Raw genomic sequence first — 19,984 nt, 5'->3', positions numbered from 1 at the left:
CTCCAAATTGGTCAGGAATATGTTATGTTGGGTACATTAGGCCCTTATTCTTTCTACTACCCCAAATTCAGGGAAATAAGTTAGGAATTAAGGTATATGACGACTTGATTAGGGAGCGGCGGTCTGTTGATTCCGCATTAACAGCTGGAAGCTCCCAAAAGTGGGGAGCTCAAGAGTGGCCCCCTGAAAGAATTATACAGCATTATGGTCCAGCCACATGGAATCCTAATGAGTGGATCTCAGGGGCAAGGGAGCCCATTTACAACTTGAATCGGATAATTAGGCTGCAAGCCATCTTAGAAATAATAACTAATCAGACGGCTGCAGCTCTTGATCTCTTGGCCGATCAGTCCACTCAGATGAGGAATGTGCTCTACCAGCACCATCTAGTTCTTGATTATTTGCTGGCAGAGGAAGGGGGAATATGTGCAAAATTAAACGGATCCAATTGCTGTTTACAAATAGATGATAATGAAAAGGCGGTAAAACAGCTAACAAAAGAAATGAGGAAACTAGCCCATGTCCCAGTCCAAACATGGGGTGGGTGGAATACGGACTGGTTCCCGTCCTGGTTGCCGCAACTGGGATGGCTCCGAGAAGGCCTTCTTCTCTTTGTACTCTTTATTACAACCCTATTATCCCTAGCTTGCTTTGCTCCCTGTGTAGTTGCATTAGTCCGACGAATGGCTAATCAAATTGTACGCCAACGCATGATGGCACTATATCAACCAGTTAAAGTTGAGGATTGGGGGCCATAGGGCTCTCAAAATGCTTTTAAGGGGGGAGAACCTTGTTAAAATAAAGGCCAAATACTTGCCTATTACCCCAGATGTTTTTCCCATATATAAAGGTATAGCAAGACAATCAATCAAAGAGGCCCAACAGCAAGGAGGCCCAGCGGATGTATCCCATTACCCCTACCCCTGGACCCTGGAAAGGCAATCAATCAAGGGGACCCAGACAAATGTATCCTATTTACCCCTAGAAAGGAATTTAAGATTCCATAGGTCAGCAGAATGTATGCACGTTAAGTCATTTGTTACTGAATATAAAAAGGCTTGCTCTACGCTTGTGGGGTGTGTTCCTCCCTCTGGCATGAGTCGAGGGGGACACCCGCTCAGCTGACTGATCAATAAAGAACTTGAAGCCGTCTTCTAGACTCCCGTGCCTCCTTGGGGTAATTGGGTAGCTCCAGGGGGAAACGAGCCCATTTGGCTAACACTATGACATGGACATCCAGCAATCATCCCTTCATAATGCCAACTATAATAAACTTCAGAGCTAAGGGTGAACCATTCAAGAAATATATGTTTGCTGATGAAGTTTTAAAGAAAGTCACACCAGTGAACTGGTGGAAGTCACTTAAGCACTTGGATTCAGAGACTGTTGAAGTGATATTCTCACTTTTAACAGCTTCTTCTGCCGGTGTAGAAAGAATATTTTCTTCCTTTGGACTAATTCATTCCAAATTGAGAAATTGTTTGGGACCTGAAAAAGCAGGAAAGCTTGTTTTTCTTTTCCAGATTATGAACAAACAGGAAAATGAAGGTGAAGACAACTGAGTTAGCTGCAGAACCCAATATTTTAAGTTTCTCATGTTGACCTGGCTGATATAAGTCTATTTATTTCTTTATTTTAAAATTCATTTAACTATTTGAGTTAAAAACAAACAAAAACAAACCCGATTTAAAAAAACTTGAATGTTTAACTAAATTCAGAAATTCATATGCTTGTTTTGTTAAAATATTATGTTTGCAGTTGAAGAAAAAAATCCAGAATACATAACGTTGATTTAGTTAAATAAAACAATTTAAATATGTGTCTAGTGATGTTCTCCTCCTAATACACCATGGCAAGAAAATCCTCTAAATATTAATGGATTAACCTGTTGAACTGGAGATAGTTTACCTCCAAATGATTTTAAAAATATCTGCTTCAATTACCTTTGGTAAATGAAATAACCAAACAATCATTCATTTTCTGATATAGTTGTAAAACTAATCTGAAAAGTTTTCAAAATAAATCCCTGTTTAAAAACGTATAGGGTGTACCTTCTAAAAATGAAACCTACATCTATCTCTGAGTTGTGAAGAACAGGCATTAAAGTTATAACAATCAACAAGAATGCACTTCTATGTAGAAATCCATGATTAAATTGAGTCTTCCTGACTAGTGATTTCAATCAATTTGATTTAAATCAAATACATCCTGCCCACTGGTGCCGGGGGGGGGGGGGGGGGGAAGAGAGAAGGGTTGGTGGGGCTGGCAGGCTCCCTACCCAGCTCCGTGGCTCCCTGGAAGTGGTGACATCCCTCAGCTCCTAGGCTGAGGCGTGGCCAGGCAGCTCTGTGTGCTGCCTCCGCCCCGAGCACTGGCTCCGCAGGTCCCATTGTCCGGGAACCGCAGCCAATGGGTTCCTGGAGGTGGAGGCAGCATGCAGACCCCTGCACCTCTATGTAGGAGCCAAGGGATGTCACCGCTTCCAGGGAGCTCCTCCCCCCGAGGTAGAGCGCCGCCCAGAGCCCTTGCCCCCTCCCGGGCCCCAACCCCCAGCTCTTAGCACCTCCCCCCACAAACTCCTGCTGCTGCTGGGGAAGGAGGGCGTGGTGGCCCAAGACTGCCCCAGCAGCAGCCAGTTTGGCTGGCCCAGGGGCTGCCTGAGCTACTTAGGCGGCCCCCAGGCCAGCCACACCAGCCACTGCAGGAGTCACAGAGGTCCCGGAAAGTCACGGAATCTGTGACTTCCTTGACAAACTCGCAGCCTTAACCATATCTCCTCAGGAACTAATATGACACTCTGCAACATGAATTAAGGCTAGCTCCACTTGAATGCTGGTAGTCCTCTAATGCCTTCCCCCAGTGTCCTATGTGTACCCAGAAAGGGCAGACAAGTTTTCCCACAATTCACTGGGAAAGTATAGAACGCCTCATCTTACTGTAATGCAAGGAACCATAGGACATGCTCCCATAAGTCTTAGTGCCACACGCTAGTGAGTGCAGCACTAATGTAGATACAGTGGTTCAAGTATTATTTTACAATGTGGCTGATCGAACTTGTGCTAGGCTAATTTGAGAGGAGTGACTCCAGTGTAGATCACTCAAATTAACTCTGTAGTGAAGACATACCCTATAACAGTGATACTCAGACTGAGGCTCCCAGCTGCAAGTGGCTCTTTAATATGTCTGCTGCAGCTCTTTGGAACACATAATATTAAAACACTGTGTGATTTAGTTATTAATGAACCTAAGTTATTACCGAATCAGGATGCTTTTACTATGTTATTAACCAATTGTAATTGATAAAATAATACTTGGTCAGTCATTTTGCTGAGAGAATAATTTTATATATATATATATAGTTTCCCTGTCATACTGTTTAAATATTAATATATAGTGCTATAGTAAATAAAACTATGAGTTCACACTGCTGTGGCTCTTTTGGGTAATGTTGATCGCTAATTTGGCTCCTGAACCAGTGAGGTCTGAGTATCACTGGCCTACAACAACTGTTCCTGCCCTCAAGAGTTCATAATCCAAGGCCCCAATCCTGTAATATGACACAAGGAATACCACTGAAGGTATTGGTGGGTCATCCCAGGTGAGGTACGATGGATTATCAATTACAAAAACTAAAAAGAGAAGATTTGATCAGGAGTAGAGAGATTAATTTTGGATTCATAGGCATAATTGCTGTGTCATATAGTGGACTGATCACAGGAGTGGTTGCTGCAAACTTCTGAATTCTAATCCCAGCTCTTCCACTGGTTTCTTGTATAGACTTGAACAAATCACATACCGAAAAATTTTCAACAGTGGCTAAAAATTTTGTCTCTGTTTTTGTGTGCCCAATCTCAAACACAAAGGGACCAAATTTTAGACTTGCTGAGGACCCCAGCTCCCATTGACTTCAAATAGAACTCGATATTGCTAACTGCAAGAGATAAAAATTAATGAGTCAGACCTCCCACCCCCCCCCCTCGTCATTTTTTTTAAATAAAATCATGTTTTTAGTCTGTCTTTAGACTTTTTAACTCCCCTCTATTCCTCTGCCAATGCATGTTTGATAATTTCAGGTTGAAAAGTCAACCTTTAATGCATACAGAAATGCACACCACTTCTTGACAGCCCAGATGGAGACTTCACTTACCTCTCCCCACCCCTGAGGTAAGGGAGGCCATACATTTCCTAGTACTGTCTTCCTGACCTTCTCAGCAACATTTCTTTGCCTCCTGCTGCCCTGGCACTTCTTTATCTGGGACCCAATGGCACCACTTTTTTTGACTCCTCACTCCCTTGGGTCTTCTCTGCCTGGCGCCCAGCAACAGCTCCCCCCCCCCCCCCCCCCCCCAACTCCTTCCTCCGCTGCCCCAGGACCTCCCTGAAGGAAGGGCCTAGTGGCAAAGCTACGGTCATGTCCTTAGCCCAGAGGCTCTTGCACAGAGCTCTGTCTTCATTCCCAGCCCTGCAAATGGTGGGACCAGCGTTGCTTCTTGTGTCGTTGTAACAGCTCCTCCTGCAGGCGGCAAAATCCGTGATGCACGCTCAATTCGTGAGAGCTGGCAACACTGCGGCAGCTGCTTGGAGGGCATTTTCCTCACCCACCAGTACCCCCAGGCTGGGAAAGCAGCCATTCTACCCTCTCCATCTCCTACCCCGCCACTATCCTTTGCAGCTCCCCACACCTACCTCCACAACCCCCCTGCTCCCCACTCACCTTTCACAGTGTCGCTGTTGCTCCTCACAGTTCCTGGCATGTCCCGTCTAGCCCCCGGGACCATGGTGTGGCACAGCTATGGTGCCTGAGGGCAGGCTTCAACCTCACTGAAAACAGCGGTAGGTGGCAGCCAGCTTTATTACGGGCAGCCTCACTCCCGATGTAGATAGACTGTAGGGAAATGGCAGCCATCTTACTTGCTTCAGCCCCATTAGCAGTAATAGGAGATGGCGGCCATTTTTAATAAGGGAAAATTCGAGCGTTGGCAGCCCGTCACTATATTTTCATGGGACAGGTAAAAAAAAACAAACCACCATCGCCACCAAAATTGCTAGATTAACAATCAAATTGTGAGAGTTGTGAGCACTGAGAACTGTGAGTACCCACTGTTGGGAGCTGACAAAGAGCTGCACAAAGGAAACCATTTACAGTGCACACATTTTATGATTTTTACAAGATCTGTGCTACATATTCTTGAGTGCCATCTACTGGCACTTTATCTATTCTCTATTTACACACTGATAGAGCTCGCTGGTAACACTCTACACTTGTGAACAGCAGGCCCAATGTGCCTCAAACTGAGCAACTGAAAACTCTTCTATTCTACATAGGTTTTAATACCATGCTCATCCCTGTAGCATCTGAGCACCTTCCAGTAGTGCATTAAGCCACCTGAATACACATCTATCACACATTGTTTAGTCTCTCATCCTTTCCCCAGAGGGCGAGGAATCTGTAGAGAAGTTTCTTGTAGGAGTGTGTTGTCTTCTTTTTAGATATGTAGATATAGATATATACACACACATCTGTTGCTATGTGTTTATATGAGAGAAGGCAAGATCAAAGAAAAGAACTTGCACTTGGAGTGAAAGGTGGTGAGGTTTGTGATGGTCCTTAGCTCCTGGGGAGTTCATGCCACAGTTCTGGACTGCCCCTGGAGAGAATTCTGTCTCCTACACAGATGAGCTTTACTCTTATTGTAGAGAGGTCCACTGTGCCAGACAAGCATATCAACTACAGTCTTCAGCCCAGAATTTTAGATGATCTTTTAGATGTTGTGGACACAGGTCATGGAGTGCTTTCAAAATAAAGACTAAGACCTAGAACTTGATTCAAGGTACATGAGGTTAGTGAATACTCCCCCACCTCCCAATTCTCTTAAGTTCTCTGTCTCAGCTTCCCCTTCTGTACAATGGGGGTAATGATTCCCTTACCCTCATGGGGGATTAGAGACAAAGAGGGTGAGATGATATTATTTAGTGCAGCGGTTCTCAACTGGGGGTCCGCGGAACTCCGAGCCCTTTCAGCAGGGCCACGGGGCCCTGCAGTTGAAACCAGGTGCCCCAAGCCCTGGCGCACACACGCACACACACACACACACGGGTCTGAAGCTGGGAGCGGTGCAGTGCTGAAGCCTGTTCTTCCCCCCAAAGCCAGGAGTGGTGTTGGCCCCCCAAACTGCAGTCCCTTACCCAGAGTGGGGCAATCCGGGGGCAGCTTCCCCCTCCCCCCACCTCCACGCCTCCCCTAGCCCTCCTCAGGCCCAGTTCTCTGGCCAGGTTGTAAGTGGGAAGCCAGAGCCAGGCAGTGCGGGGCAGCTGCTCCTCTGGCTGATGGTGTCATGGAGTGGGCAACTGTGGCATTCCACCATCTGCTGCTGGTGCCCAGGGTTGCAGCTGCTCCTCAGCTCCCAGCACTTTAACTGCTCACACAGCCGGTGAGAGCTTCCCGGACAGGGGACCCAGCTTGGGCCAGCAGAGCCCTCGGGGAGCAGCCACCACAGGGGGAGCCCTCCTGGCACACAGCCCCTAGCTACCCCCCCCTGCACTCTGAGCTACCTCCCTGCCTGCACATAGCCCCTAGTTACCTCCTGCCTGTACCCTGAGCTACTCCCCTGCCTGCACACAGCCCCTAGCTTCCCCCTCCCTGCATCCTGAACTACCCCCCTGCCATCACACACCCCCTAGTTATTTCCTGCCTGCACCCTGAGCGGTTTTCAAACTTTTTGAGCTGAGTCCCATCTTTGAGTTATATTTTTTGGTTACGGCCCCGCACAACCCAGACCAGCTGGGTGACCTGCTGAGGTGAGTCGGGATGGAGGTAGCACTCACTCCCTGGAGCCCCCTGTACAGAGCTGGCCCAAGCCGCATCAGCCTTTGTGCCCCCCCCCCCAAAAAATAGAAGTCAAACTATGCCTATGCCCCAGGGTCCCCTCCCGGCCCAGAGCCCCCACCCCCCACCCCCGCTGGGTCCTGGAGTTTTTATAGCATGTTAGGGGGAGATCTCAGCAAGAAAAAGGTTGAGAACCCCTGGTTTAGTGGACCAACTTCTGTTGGTGAGAGAGAGACAAGCTTCCAAGTCACACAGAGCTCATGGAGGATGTAAGAATTAGCTTATTTAGCACTTGGAAGATGTTAGAAGCAGTAGGTAAGGGCTAAGGTACAAACTGAGCATCTGGATACAGGTGCGGAGAACTTCCATTGAACTAAATGCCTAGGTAGCATGTATATTCCTCTTGGCAGTGGGGCAGGGGAGGTGAGTGATGTGTAAGTGACAAGTCAGGGAGCAGGCTTGCCCTGTGCTCTCAGCAGCCCTACAATTGGTATCCAGCCAGTGAGCTCCCTGGGCGGGAGCTAGGGGCAAGTGGAGAAGAGAGACACAGATGCCCAATGCCCTGGCAACCTGACAGGTGTAGTGTGAAAAACTGCTGTCTGACTCGCTATTTAGGGTGAACTGAGCACGCTCAGTAACATCTGCTGAAGCAACTGCCCTTCACCCTATCCTTACTTGGCATCAGATTCTGCGGACAGCTTTTTCACTTAAAAAGGGCCAAAGGGGGCAAATTGGAGGGGGTGGCGGCCAGGGTCTGAGCAGGAGATGGAAATGGACTGGCTGGGGGACTTCAAGCAGCTGGAGGCAGGGTTAGGATAGGGGCTGAGGAGAGGCAAAATCAGGGAGCTGGAGTTAAGCTCAGGGGTCAGAGGCTGCCAGAGGGCAAAACACTGCATAGGGTAACAGCTATACCCCTGTGGACTGAGACACCAGTGTTTGCAAAAATAGGGTGGGGAAAAGTGGGGGCAGATTTTTTTTTATTTGGTCAGAGGGGCTCTTTTATTTCCCGTCCCACAGGACAGTCCATCTCAGCATGGGCTTCTCAGGGCTGGGCATCCCAATGCCTAGTCACCTCAGCTCCTTCCTATCTGATATAATCTACTGAGGCACTGCGGGAGACTTAATTCAGTGAAATATTTTACATATATCCTCTCAGAAACAAAGAATTGCTCATCAGTTTATATGACTGCATAAAGTCCCATAGTATCGGGGGTATAATGCCTGCATCTGTAACTTTCACTCTATGCATCCAAAGAAGTGAGGTTTTTACCCACGAAAGCTTATGCCCAAATAAATCTGTTAGTCTTTAAGGTGCCACCAGACTCCTTGTTGTTTTTAAAGTCTCATAGCAGTTTACAAATTTGTCTTATCTGCTGCTGGGATTCTATGAATTGCCGCTCCCTTCTTTGTAATCTATTTTAAATATACTTTTGCTCCTTTCAATTGATTACTTTTTAAAATGTTATTTTCATTACTCTTAGCACTCATCATTTACCTTTGTTATCATTGAGCAGATGCATGTCATTGTACTATTTAATTTATATTTTAATAACATACTAATCGAAAATATGTATAAACTGCATAATACATGATGTTTAAATGACCTCACTCTATTAAGAGGTAATTGATACATTGGTACAGGAGGCAGGGTTGTTTGAAAGCTGAAGACTTTATGCTTCCATCCCACACCAATGTCAATTTTTTTCTTTAGACACGCTTTGTTGCATATAAAAGAAAGTTAGTGTAGCCAGTGGTGGGCAAAATAGGCAGATGTACCCCGATCGCTCACAATTTGCTGTCTATCCCTGGATTAGAGGACGGGAAAGGTGAGAAGGTAGCAAATTAGGACAAATCAGCAAATAAGAACAACTTTGTATCAGGTTTCAGAGTAACAGCCGTGTTAGTCTGTATCCGCAAAAAGAAGAACAGGATTACTTGTGGCACCTTAGAGACTAACAAATTTATTAGAGCATAAGCTTTCGTGGACTACAGTAGTGGGCTGTAGTCCACGAAAGCTTATGCTCTAATAACTTTGTATCAGTAACTGTTACCGGTAGCAAATCACACCAGAAGCAGTTGTTTACACTACCGGTCCCAGAGACCGGGCGGAGGCCCAGACCGGCACTGCAGGCAGGGAGTGATTGACAGGAGGGGCGGTGCACCAGGCAGCATGGCGGCCGCCATGGCACTGAGCTGCGGAGCGCGCTACAGGCCCTGTTCCCGGCAGCTGCTGGGACCAAATGCCCGCGGGCGGCTCGTGCGGCCGGCGGTCTGGGGAGGGAGCGCGGCGCCAGCCTCCAGCCGGCCCGGCCCCGGGGGAGAGGTGCAGTACTGCGCCGAGCTGCTGCGGTGAGTCCGGTCTGGTGCGGGCGCAGGGGTGTAACCCCCGCCCCCACTCTGCGCACGAGCCCCGTGCGGGGGAGGGGCTGTAACCCCCGCCCCCACTCCCACCCTGAGCCTCGGGAGGGGGGCTGTAACCCCTGCGCCCCCCCCGACCCCCAGCCCCGTGGTGGAGGGAGGTTGTAACCCCTGTCCCAGTGAGCCCCAGCCCCGTGGGGAAGGAGGGCTGTAACATACTAAAAAAGCAATAAAAGGCATGACCCTAATTGATTTAGTAGTTGTTGTTGTTGTAAGTCACCTTTAAAATTAATCCTCATTTTGGGGGAGGTGAAGTAACACAAGCAATGTAAGTCTTATAGACTAACAGACGTATTGGAGCATAAGCTTTCGTGGGTGAATACCCAGTTCGTCAGACACATGATCTTTCCATGAAATCGATGAGTGTCTTTCCATTGACCTCAGTGGGCTTTGGATCAGGCTCTAGAACAGATTTAGAAAGTAGTTGTCCAAGGTCACCCAAAGTACTTTCAGGGATTTGTTTTGAAAATTCACAGTAGATTTCCACTTACTGTTTTTATCTCCACAAAGTACTTGTTTGCAAACCTAGTTTTCTTTTTGCCTTGACACTCATAATTAAATAGTTAAAACTTGCCCACTTATTTTTTATTTTTACCTCATCTATGAAACAAACATAACTAAAATGGGGTGGGAGGGGATCAACAGTTATCATGAAAGTGAGTAAATGTCTGCCCAGATGTCTCGCTCTTGAAGTTAGGGGCTGAACCTTGAATGCAAAGTTTCACCCTATAAATGCAAGGGCTGAAAAAACAGGCACCTTAACCATATAGACAGTTTTGAATTCTGCTTGCAATAAGAATAGGTGAATAGAACTATGCATTTTATGGTACGGTTTTGTGTGCTGTAGTTGTTTTTAATTTAATGGCACTCCCAAGTGGCCAAAGGAGTGTACATCAGTTTAGATCAGCAGCATGCTACCTATAGTCAGTATGCCACAGCTGTAAACTTTATGCTGTGATTGGAATTGCAAACAAACAAAAGGATGTATCTGCACTTCAAGCTGGGAGTTTGATTCCCAGTTCGAAGAGACATTCTTGCATTAGTGCTCAGTGAGCCTACATGCTAAAAATAGAGTGTACACATGGAAGCACAAGTGGCAAGAGAAGCTAGCTGCCCCGAGTACATGCCCATCCAAGACCTTAGGCATTTACTTGGGGTGGCTAGCCCGTCCAGTGGCTCGCACTACTGCAGCTATATTATATGTTTAGCTGTTAGTTTCATCAGAGCTAAGGTGGGTATGTCTTCTCAAGCTGGGAATCACACCTGCAGCTCCAGAAATAGACATACCCAGAAACTCCACAGGTTAAACAAACTGTTCTCTGCCAAGCTCCAAAGAGTGTTGTGTTTTATAATAAAATATTACAATCTCTGTAAGCGTGGTTTCATTAGAACAAAAGATTGGAAGTCAGGAGATTTGGACTGTAATTGCAGTTTGGGCAAATCTCTTAAAGCCTGATTCTGAAAGGTGCAGCTGCTCCCGCTGGTGCACTGGGAGTTCAGATTACTTCCCAGGGGGAGTGAATGAAATCTGTTCTTTTAACTGTTTAAAATAAAAACATCTATTTTTGCTTTGGCCAGAGTTACTAGTTGATGTGTCACAGTTCACTCCTGTTAGAAGTAAGTTCAGTGCTGACCAGTCAAATGCTTAATTTAGATATATTAGAGGGGTAGCTGTGTTAGTCTGGATCTGTAAAGCAGCAAAGAGTCCTCTGGCACCTTATAGACTAACAGATGTATTGGAGCATGAGCTTTCGTGGGTGAATACCCACTTCGTCGGATGCATGCAGTGGAAATTTCCAGAGGCAGGTATAAATATGCAAGCAAAAGTGAGGCTAGAGATAACAAGGTTAGTTCAATCAGGGAGGATGAGGCCCTCTTCTAGCAGTTGAGGTGTGAACACCAAGGGAGGAGAAACTGCTTTTGTAGTTGGCTAGCCATTCACAGTCTTTGTTTAATCCTGAGCTGATGGTGTCAAATTTGCAGATGAACTGAAGCTCAGCAGTTTCTCTTTGAAGTCTGGTCCTGAAGTTTTTTTGCTGCAGGATGGCTACCTTTAAATCTGCTATTGTGTGTCCAGGGAGATTGAAGTGTTCTCCTACAGGTTTTTGTATAGTGCCATTCCTAATATCTGATTTGTGTCCATTTATCCTTTTACGTAGGGACTGTCCAGTTTGGCCGATGTACATAGCAGAGGGGCATTGTTGGCATATGATGGCGTATATTACATTGGTGGACGTGCAGGTGAATGAAACGGTGATGGTGTGGCTGATCTGGTTAGGTCCTGTGATGGTGTCGCTGGTGTAGATATGTGGGCAGAGTTGGCATCGAGGTTTGTTGCATGGATTGGTTCCTGAGTTAGAGTTACTATGGCACGGTGTGTAGTTACTGGTGAGAATATGCTTCAGGTTGGCGGGTTGTCTGTGGGTGAGGACTGGCCTGCCACCCAAGGCCTGTGAAAGTGAGGGATTGTTGTCCAGGATGGGTTGTAGATCACTGATGGTGCATTGGAGAGGTTTTAGCTGGGGCCTGTGTGTGATGGCCAGTGGAGTTCTGTTGGTTTCTTTCTTGGACTTGTCTTGCAGTAGGAGGCTTCTGGGTACATGTCTGGCTCTGTTGATCTGTTTCCTTATTTCCTCGTGTGGGTATCGTAGTTTTGAGAATGCTTGGTGAAGATTTTGTAGGTCTCTGCTCCAACCCCTCAGACAGAGACTTTCAAAGAGAAACTGCTGAGCTTCAGTTCATCTGCAAATTTGACACCATCAGCTCAGGATTAAACAAAGATTGTGAATGGCTAGCCAACTACAAAAGCAGTTTCTCCTCCCTTGATGTTCACACTTCAACTGCTAGAAGAGGGCCTCATCCTCCCTGATTGAACTAACCTCGTTATCTCTAGCCTGACTCACTCTTGCTTGCATATTTATACCTGCCTCTGGAAATTTCCACTACATGCATCCGACGAAGTGGGTATTCACCCACGAAAGCTCATGCTCCAATACATCTGCTAGTCTATAAGGTGCCACAGGACTCTTTGCTAATTTACATATAGTTATAAATAAAATGTATAATCTCTTTTTGTTTGTCATATATAGGAAACGTGACTATGAAGGGTTTCTGTGTTCTCTGTTGTTGCCTGCAGAATCCCGCACCTCTGCTTTTGCTCTGAGAGCCTTCAACGTTGAACTGGCCCAGGCAGGTATTAAAATATATTTGTGAAATACTGAACTATAACAATCATTTCAAGACTCTAGGTTGAACTGTAAAGCAGTGTTATATGCTGAGATTAAAGTTTTGTGTTTCAAAGGGTGATAAACAGATGGTCCACCACAAAACCCCAGATCTAAACACCTGCAGAAACTGAGGAGGCTTAGAATCTAAACTTAGGAGTCAGCTGCACAATTCAGATCCATCTGGAGAGGATCAAACCAAAAACCTTGAGGGCAGATTCATTTCTAGGTCTATGCTGGCAGAGCCTTGGCAGACTTTCAGGAGGGAAGGTTGCAGATTTAAAAAATAACAACGTGGTTACATCTTCTCTCTGCTAGATGGCTGTAGTAGGCTATACTTCTCTAATGTCCCATTGGGCAGAGGGTGGGCAGTACTTCTGTCTCTGGTGCACAGCCCTCCAGCTGTGCTGTTCAGGGCATCTGCCCCCAGGTGGGAGGAGTTAAAGTAGTCCAAACAAAAAGTCGTCATGCTTCCACAGCTCTCAAAAAGCAGAGCCCTGGGCCTTCAGGAAGCCAAGGAGAAAAATAAAAGAGAAAAGTACATGCCCTTCTCTTTCCTGAGAGGGCTTGGGCAGCCAAGACACTCAATCCATTTCCTGGTCAGTAACCCCTATTGCAAGGTGCTGGGGAACACCTTCAGAGTGCCACCCTACAGGCAGCAAGCATCATCCTCCCTTTTAAGGACCTGCTTATCTGCAGGCTTGACAAGCTTCACAAGTGTGCTGCTGTGTTAAGGCTGATTTTGCCCAGAGAAGCTCTTTAACTCCTTCTTGACTGGGTTGGAGATCTGCCCCACCACAGTGACCCACAAATTGCCTGTTGATGCTTGCAAGGAAGGCCTGGCTAGAACAGCCCAGGGGATGTGCTGGTTAAACATAATCCTGTTTGGCCTCTGTTGTCAGGACTCTTGGCAAACTCCTGGCAGAATTTAAAGCTGCCCTCCCTAGCAGTGGGAACGCTGCCTGTGATCCCCTGGCGTGGATTCCTCTGAGGTGAAACTGGTCCAGGACCTGAACTTTGTGTGTTTGAAATCCAGATTCTGATCTGGATTTTGTGGTTCAGCCCAGTCTCATAATACGTGTGCCTTCAGAAGAATATTTGAAATAGCTGCTTGTCTTTGGGTTTCAGTAGTGCGATGCTGAATCTTTAAAAATATATTTTATATCTGTGATTAAAAAGCATAAGAAAATCTCAAGAGCAGTAAAACAAATACTAATCACAAAAACAAGAATTACTTTAGTATGTAATAGCTTGCTGAAGTTTAGTATTTTAATTGTCAAGTGATACATATAAAAATATTATCTAGTAGCAATGTTTAAAAATTGCTTAGTAAATCTAGTTGAACTGAAGTAGGTAGATGTGATTTTTGTGATAGGTAAAGCAAGTGACTAAGGTGAAATGTACAACAAAACAATCTTTTATAATTTACAGGAAGATTTGGGCAAAGTGTTTGATCTTCACTGTGGAATATTAGACACATTTTTGTTTGTCAGAGGTATTGGCCCTTCCTGCGAACAGCTTGTCTATAGTCATAGACTTCTTATTGGAAAATTGCATGACTGGAGAAAAGCTGATTTTTACACAGGCATGATCAATGAAAAATCTTAATTGTTGCATATTTTGGTGAACTGAAGGAGAGCCAGTTGAAACTTTAAGTTAACTGTCAATTTTTTTTTAAATAAAATACCAGAATAACTTGGCAAAATGTTTAAAGAATAAAATTGTTCATTTAGTATGCTATGTCTGTGGGGCGAAATCCTGCCCCGATTATTTCCCCCTCCCTGAGTTTTGCCATTGATTTCAGTGGGGCTAGGATTGCACCCAACGTGTGTGGTTTCATTTGGGATATATGTGGCCCTATTTTTGAGAGAAGCTGAGTGCCCACAGCTCCTGTTGATTCATGGGTAAGCTGCTGGTGCTCAGCACCTTTGAAAATCAAGCCGTTAATTATTAGGGGCTTGTCCCTGTGAGATGCTGAACCTGTAGGTTGCATTGGGGAGCTGAAAACTCAGCATCGCTGGCAAGGCACTTAGTGCCCAAACCTGCAAGATGATAAGGTATCCAGACTGCAAATAATTTAACGTTCTGCTTGTACATCATCACAAACAATTGAACACTGGAATCCAAGCTCTGCTGGCAGTTTTCTTGTTGATAGATATGTCACTATCTGACTTGTTCTCTTGCAGCTGTTGAAATCCTGATAGTAGTAAAAGTTTGACTCACTCTTGCAAGCCCTCAGTGTCTTTAGTGCCTTCATTTTGAAGTCATGTTAAAAAAAAGAAAAAGAAAAAAGTACGTGTGTGTGTGTGTATAAAAATTGTATGTATTTTATTTTCTCCTTCTCCTACTCCTTTTGTATGTTGCTCACTGTTTTAGATTGTAAACTCTTTGGGCAGTGACTGTGGCCTAACAAATTAGGTGTTGTGAGGCTGAGTGTCACAACTTCTAACTTTTAGGCACCTAGAAAATCCCTGTGATTCACAAAGCGTGACCCCTGATTTACACTCCATAATTACTTTGGTGTAGCTAAGTCGCTCAGGGGTGTGATTAATCCACACCCCTGAGTGACATAGTTATACCGATGCAAGTGCCAGTGCAGACAGTGCTATAGTGGCAGGAGAGCGTCTTCTTTTTGTAGTGGTAGAGATATAAAGCCAACGGGAGAGACCTCTCCCATTGTCTTAGAGCATCTTCACCAGAAGCTCTACAGCGGCACAGCTACTGCTCATAGCTACTGTGCTGCTGTAAATTTGTAGCGTAGACCTGCCATGAGTTAAGTCCCTAACCTCCTATACAATTAGTGGGGAGAGACACCTTCAACTGTGATTCACAAAAGCCATCATGCTGGGCCGGGAGCCACCCAAGCTAGTCATCCAATAAGAGGGGTGTGTGCTACAATTCGCCCTTGTCTTGGAGAGAGGCCCCTAAGTCTGGGCTGCAGGGAGGCGCCCATGTTGTCTTGGCATTCTCAGTTGCAAACACTCTGTTTACAGTAGGTGCCTACTCTGTTAGCAAAAAGCCACAGAGGAGGAAGAGGACTTTTCTCAACTTTTAGCCCAGTGGCTAGGATACTCACCTGGGATATGGGAGACCCCTGGTTCAAGTCCCTCCTCTACCTGAGGGGAAGAAAGGATTTGAACATTGATGTGACTCCTCTTAAGTGAGTGCTCTAACCATTGGGTTATGGGATATTCTGATGTGGGGCTCCCTCAGTCTTTCATGTTGAAGTTGTTGCACTCTGACTAAATAAAGTCAATGGATTAGGGGACTAGATCCTAGGTCTCACACTTCCTAGGTAAGTCCTTTGAGTCCTCAAATGACCAAGTTGGTCTACACTACACTGTAAGTCAATCTAAGTTACGCTATTTAAGTTATGTCGACTTCAGTTACATAACTGAGGTCAACTTACAGTAGTGTCTGCACTGAGCTATGTTGACAAGAGATGCTCTCCTGTGGACATAGCTTCCGCTTCTCAGGGAGGCGGAGTAGAGACTTGATGGGAGAGCACTCTGCCATCAAGTTTAGCGTGTCTTCACCAGACCTGCTAAATCAACACTGCTGCATTGTTCGCAGCAGTGCCAATTTAGCTTGGAGTGTAGACATGGTCTTACTTGTGAAAGATGCATACTGATGGCATGTGATCAGAAAAATCATTCAGGAAAGATGATACTTAGTTATGCTCTTTAAGTGTCGTAAACTAATTGCCTCCATTAGACTGTAAATTTCACTCGTAAATATATTCTTTCCAGATTAAAGATTCCATAACACAGAAGACCATAGGTTTGATGCGAATGCAGTTTTGGAGAAAAGCTGTGGAAGATATATACTGTGATAACCCACCACATCAGCCAGTTGCTATAGAACTGTGGAAGGTAAAATATCTTTCCTGTCTTAAAATTTACGTACAATTATTCTTTTACCTGCGGAAAATGTTTTGTTGTTTTGCATGTGCTATACTGCATACTAACTGTATTTTGTGTTATACAGATATTGTACGATATTTTGTATGTGTTATACTAAGAGCAGCCTGAAGCAAAAAAGGGAGAGATGGACAGTCATGAAGCTGATATCTAGGGAGAAGTTACCAGAAAAATGTAGCAACTAGTCAGAACTATGTTAATCAGAGAATTTGCCTTCTAATCAGGTGAAGGGACAAAATCATTAGAGTGACAATTGTAAATCAGTACCAATTAAAGTGTTTAAGTAAACTTTCCTCAGCCTCTGCTAGCCTTTTCCAAAGGTTTAAGAACCAAAAGAAGACTGAAATGAGTGTGATCAGAGACTAAAGCCAGAAAGGAGACCATACAAAGAAAGATACACTATCGGAGGCCCCCACCCTCACAGTCAAAACTATAATGCACACTATTTCATATTCCAATGCACTCTGACTCCCTAGAAAACTGCATAGCTGACAGTTGGTCATTTAAAAAAAAAAACTGGCACAAAATGCAAGTCCTGATTTGGATGCTGAGTCACAGGGATTCTATGTACCTGCCAACTTTTGAAATATTTTCTTCAAGACACCTTTATGTAAGTTCAGAACAACAAATTCAAGCATACCTACAATTTAGCATCTCCGCTGGCCATGGTTGGAGACAAAATGACTAGCTGACCAAACCTGTTCACTCTAGTTAGGACCCCCACTGCACCAGATAACTGGTGGTTGCCTGTACTTAACATGGGAATAAATAGACCCCAATATGTTGCTTTACAGTTATGATTTCCAGCTGGGATAGGTCACTGCCTTAGGACCACAGACTAACATCTTAGACTCTCCATCTAAGGTGTCATGTGCCTCTGTCCGTGTTGAAAGTGCAGAAAAAACAGGGAAACCTCCTGTAATGGTGGGTTAGTATACTACAATTCCTGTATGATTAGAGGGTTCACTTGAGGGCATCATGGCTCCCCATCTACTGCCTGTTGTTTATCTGAGGTCAGGGATCACAGCCCTTTACTATCCCCTTTTTCTGATGTTGGCACTGCTGAGTAAATGGATGCACCTAGTGTGCTCTTCTTCCTGTGATGCCAAGCACAAGTCAGTACTTGTTTCTGTCAACAATCCTATTCAAATTATAAACAAGAAACTGTTGAAGAAAGAGAGAAAACACTGGTAATGCCAAGAAATAAACAACATCTACTTGAGTCTCATCTAGGAGATCCAACATTATTCCTAGATATCTCCAACTCAGAATTTATTTATTTATTTAGCCACAACAAAGCTCTAATATAATTAAAACAGAAGCTGGCAAGTATTCTGGACCTTAGTTATAGATTACACTGGTCTACAATTTTTGAGAATTCGTCTGCTTCAGATATAAAATGTGCTATTTATTATGTATTTTGATGTGCTGAATTCAAATATGACAATTAAAACAACTGATTGGCTACTGTTTCTAAGATATTTAAGTTTTTACATTTTATGTCTATGTATATTGTGTAGATAGTAGAGTTTTAATCATAAATTGTAAACCTAGATCTTTTCATGTGTTTATGGTTGCTTTACATGATGATGATATTTCACCTGTCCTGCTTATGTAACACTTTAAAAATCAGCAAAAGGGTTATATAAATAAAATTGATTATGAAACAAAAGGCAAAAAACTATTATGTAAATAGTTTAGTCCCATTCAGTGTCTACTCGGCGCTTCTTGGCTTGTCTCTTGTATTCATTAAATGGAGCATCTCTTGTCACTGTCCAGCAATCGTCTGCAAGCATTGATGGGCTCCATTTGCCCTGATAGCGTTTCTCCATTGTTGCAATGTCCTGGTGAAATCGCTCGCCGTGCTTGTCGCTCACTGCTCCGCAGTTCGGTGGAAAAAAATCTAGATGAGAGTGCAAAAAATGTATCTTTAGTGACATGTTGCAACCAAGGCTTTTATATGCCTTGAGGAGGTTTTCCACCAACAACCTGTAGTTGTCTGCCTTGTTGTTTCCGAGAAAATTTATTGCCACTAACTGGAAGGCTTTCCATCCCGTCTTTTCCTTGCCACACAGTGCATGGTCAAATGCATCATCTCGAAGAAGTTCACGAATCTGAGGACCAACAAAGACACCTTTCTTTATCTTAGCTTCACTTAACCTTGGAAATTTTCCACGGAGGTACTTGAAAGCTGCTTGTGTTTTGTCAATGGCCTTGACAAAGTTCTTCATCAGACCCAGCTTGATGTGGAAGGGTGGTAACAAAATCTTCCTTGATTCAACAAGTGGTGGATGCTGAACACTTTTCCTCCCAGGCTCCAATGACTGTCGGAGTGGCCAATCTTTCTTGATGTAGTGGGAATCTCTTGCACGACTATCCCATTCGCAGAGAAAACAGCAGTACTTTGTGTATCCAGTCTGCAGACCGAGCAAGAGAGCAACAACCTTCAAATCGCCACAAAGCTGCCACTGATGTTGGTCATCGTTTATGCACCTCAAAAGTTGTTTCATGTTGTCATAGGTTTCCTTCATATGGACTGCATGACCAACTGGAATTGATGGCAAAACATTGCCATTATGCAGTAAAACAGCTTTAAGACTCGTCTTCGATGAATCAATGAATAGTCTCCACTCATCTGGATCGTGAACGATGTTGAGGGCTGCCGTCCCGCTTGGGTCCTGCAGGGGAACGAACGGGGCTGAGCTGCCAATGCCTCCGCCCCGGGGCCGCCGTGCGATAGCACCACCTGGGCAGCAGCCCAGACGCGACTGGCCAGGGGCTGGGCGCAGCGTGCGCGCTGCTGGGTCCCCGCAGCAGGCCCAGGCTCGGGGGGCTTGGGGGCGCCAGAGCCGCAGCTGCCAAGCGCCATGGCCGCTTCCTCCCCCCGCGGCAGTGGGAGCTGCAGCAGCGGCTGCTCCCGAGTCCCGCTGCCCAGGGGGGGAGAACAGCCGCTGCCTGGCCCCGTGGGCCGCCCCCTTACTCTCTCTACCGCCCGACTGAGTCCTGCCTGCTCGGGGCCAGGCCGGACTCTCACTCACCCTGGCCCCGCGCTTCCCCTGTGTCTCCTGGGCCTCCCTCCAGCGCTTGCGGAGGGAGGAGGAATGGTGAGCTTGGGGAAGAGGTGGGGATTCGGGGAGGGAGCCAATCCGGGGAGGAGGGGGTGGAGTCGGGGCGTGGGGGGGTGCGAGCACTTCCAGGCTCCCGCGCATTTCCTTGTTTGTCCAGTGTCAAACGTCGGTCGGGACGCCGGACAAACAAGGAAATATCGGGACAGTCCCGATAAAATCGGGACGTCTGGTCACCCTACTCTCTCTCTCTCTCTGCCCCAGTACATGCCAGACTGCCCACAAGCAAGCTGGTCTCTTTGTTCTCCCACAATGTCTGTGCTTCCAGGAATGGATTTGGTCCTCGGTTACTCTTTTTACGTTCCAGAGGTCCCCTCCTGTGTGGTTGTCTCTTGTCTGGCTCTAATAGATTCAGCATACACTGGCTTGGGGTATGTCTAAACATGTTCTTCCCAGCTCTCCTCATCGGGGCCTGCTTGGATGAATAACAATGGTTTCTTCTCAAAGGATAATTGTAGAAAACATCATGTG

The 19,984-nt window shown here is 45.6% G+C and overlaps 2 protein-coding genes across 3 annotated transcripts in view; one reads left to right on the top strand and one right to left on the bottom strand.

The window, feature by feature from the left end:
* TP53INP1 (tumor protein p53 inducible nuclear protein 1) overlaps positions 1-4,838 on the bottom strand; it is a 67,283-nt gene extending 62,445 nt beyond the window's left edge. Inside the window, exon 1 of the mRNA XM_054017126.1 lies at positions 4,715-4,838. The gene's annotated coding sequence lies outside the window, so the exon portion shown is untranslated. The remainder of the gene's footprint in view (positions 1-4,714) is intronic.
* A 4,156-nt stretch (positions 4,839-8,994) lies between these two features.
* NDUFAF6 (NADH:ubiquinone oxidoreductase complex assembly factor 6) overlaps positions 8,995-19,984 on the top strand; it is a 29,896-nt gene continuing 18,906 nt past the window's right edge. Inside the window, exons 1-3 of one of the 2 annotated variants that reach the window (XM_054020832.1) lie at positions 8,995-9,175; positions 12,334-12,433; positions 16,218-16,340. In XM_054020832.1, the coding sequence (XP_053876807.1) occupies positions 8,997-9,175; positions 12,334-12,433; positions 16,218-16,340 (402 nt within the window). In that variant the 5' untranslated portion in view covers positions 8,995-8,996. Of the gene's footprint in view, positions 9,176-12,333; positions 12,438-16,217; positions 16,341-19,984 lie in introns of those variants that run through there. The other variant, XM_054020833.1, reaches the window with a different exon arrangement.

Source organism: Malaclemys terrapin, chromosome 2 (genome assembly GCF_027887155.1).
Source record: "Malaclemys terrapin pileata isolate rMalTer1 chromosome 2, rMalTer1.hap1, whole genome shotgun sequence".
NCBI classification, from domain to species: domain Eukaryota; kingdom Metazoa; phylum Chordata; order Testudines; family Emydidae; genus Malaclemys; species Malaclemys terrapin.
This window is presented reverse-complemented; position numbering and strand designations above follow the sequence as displayed.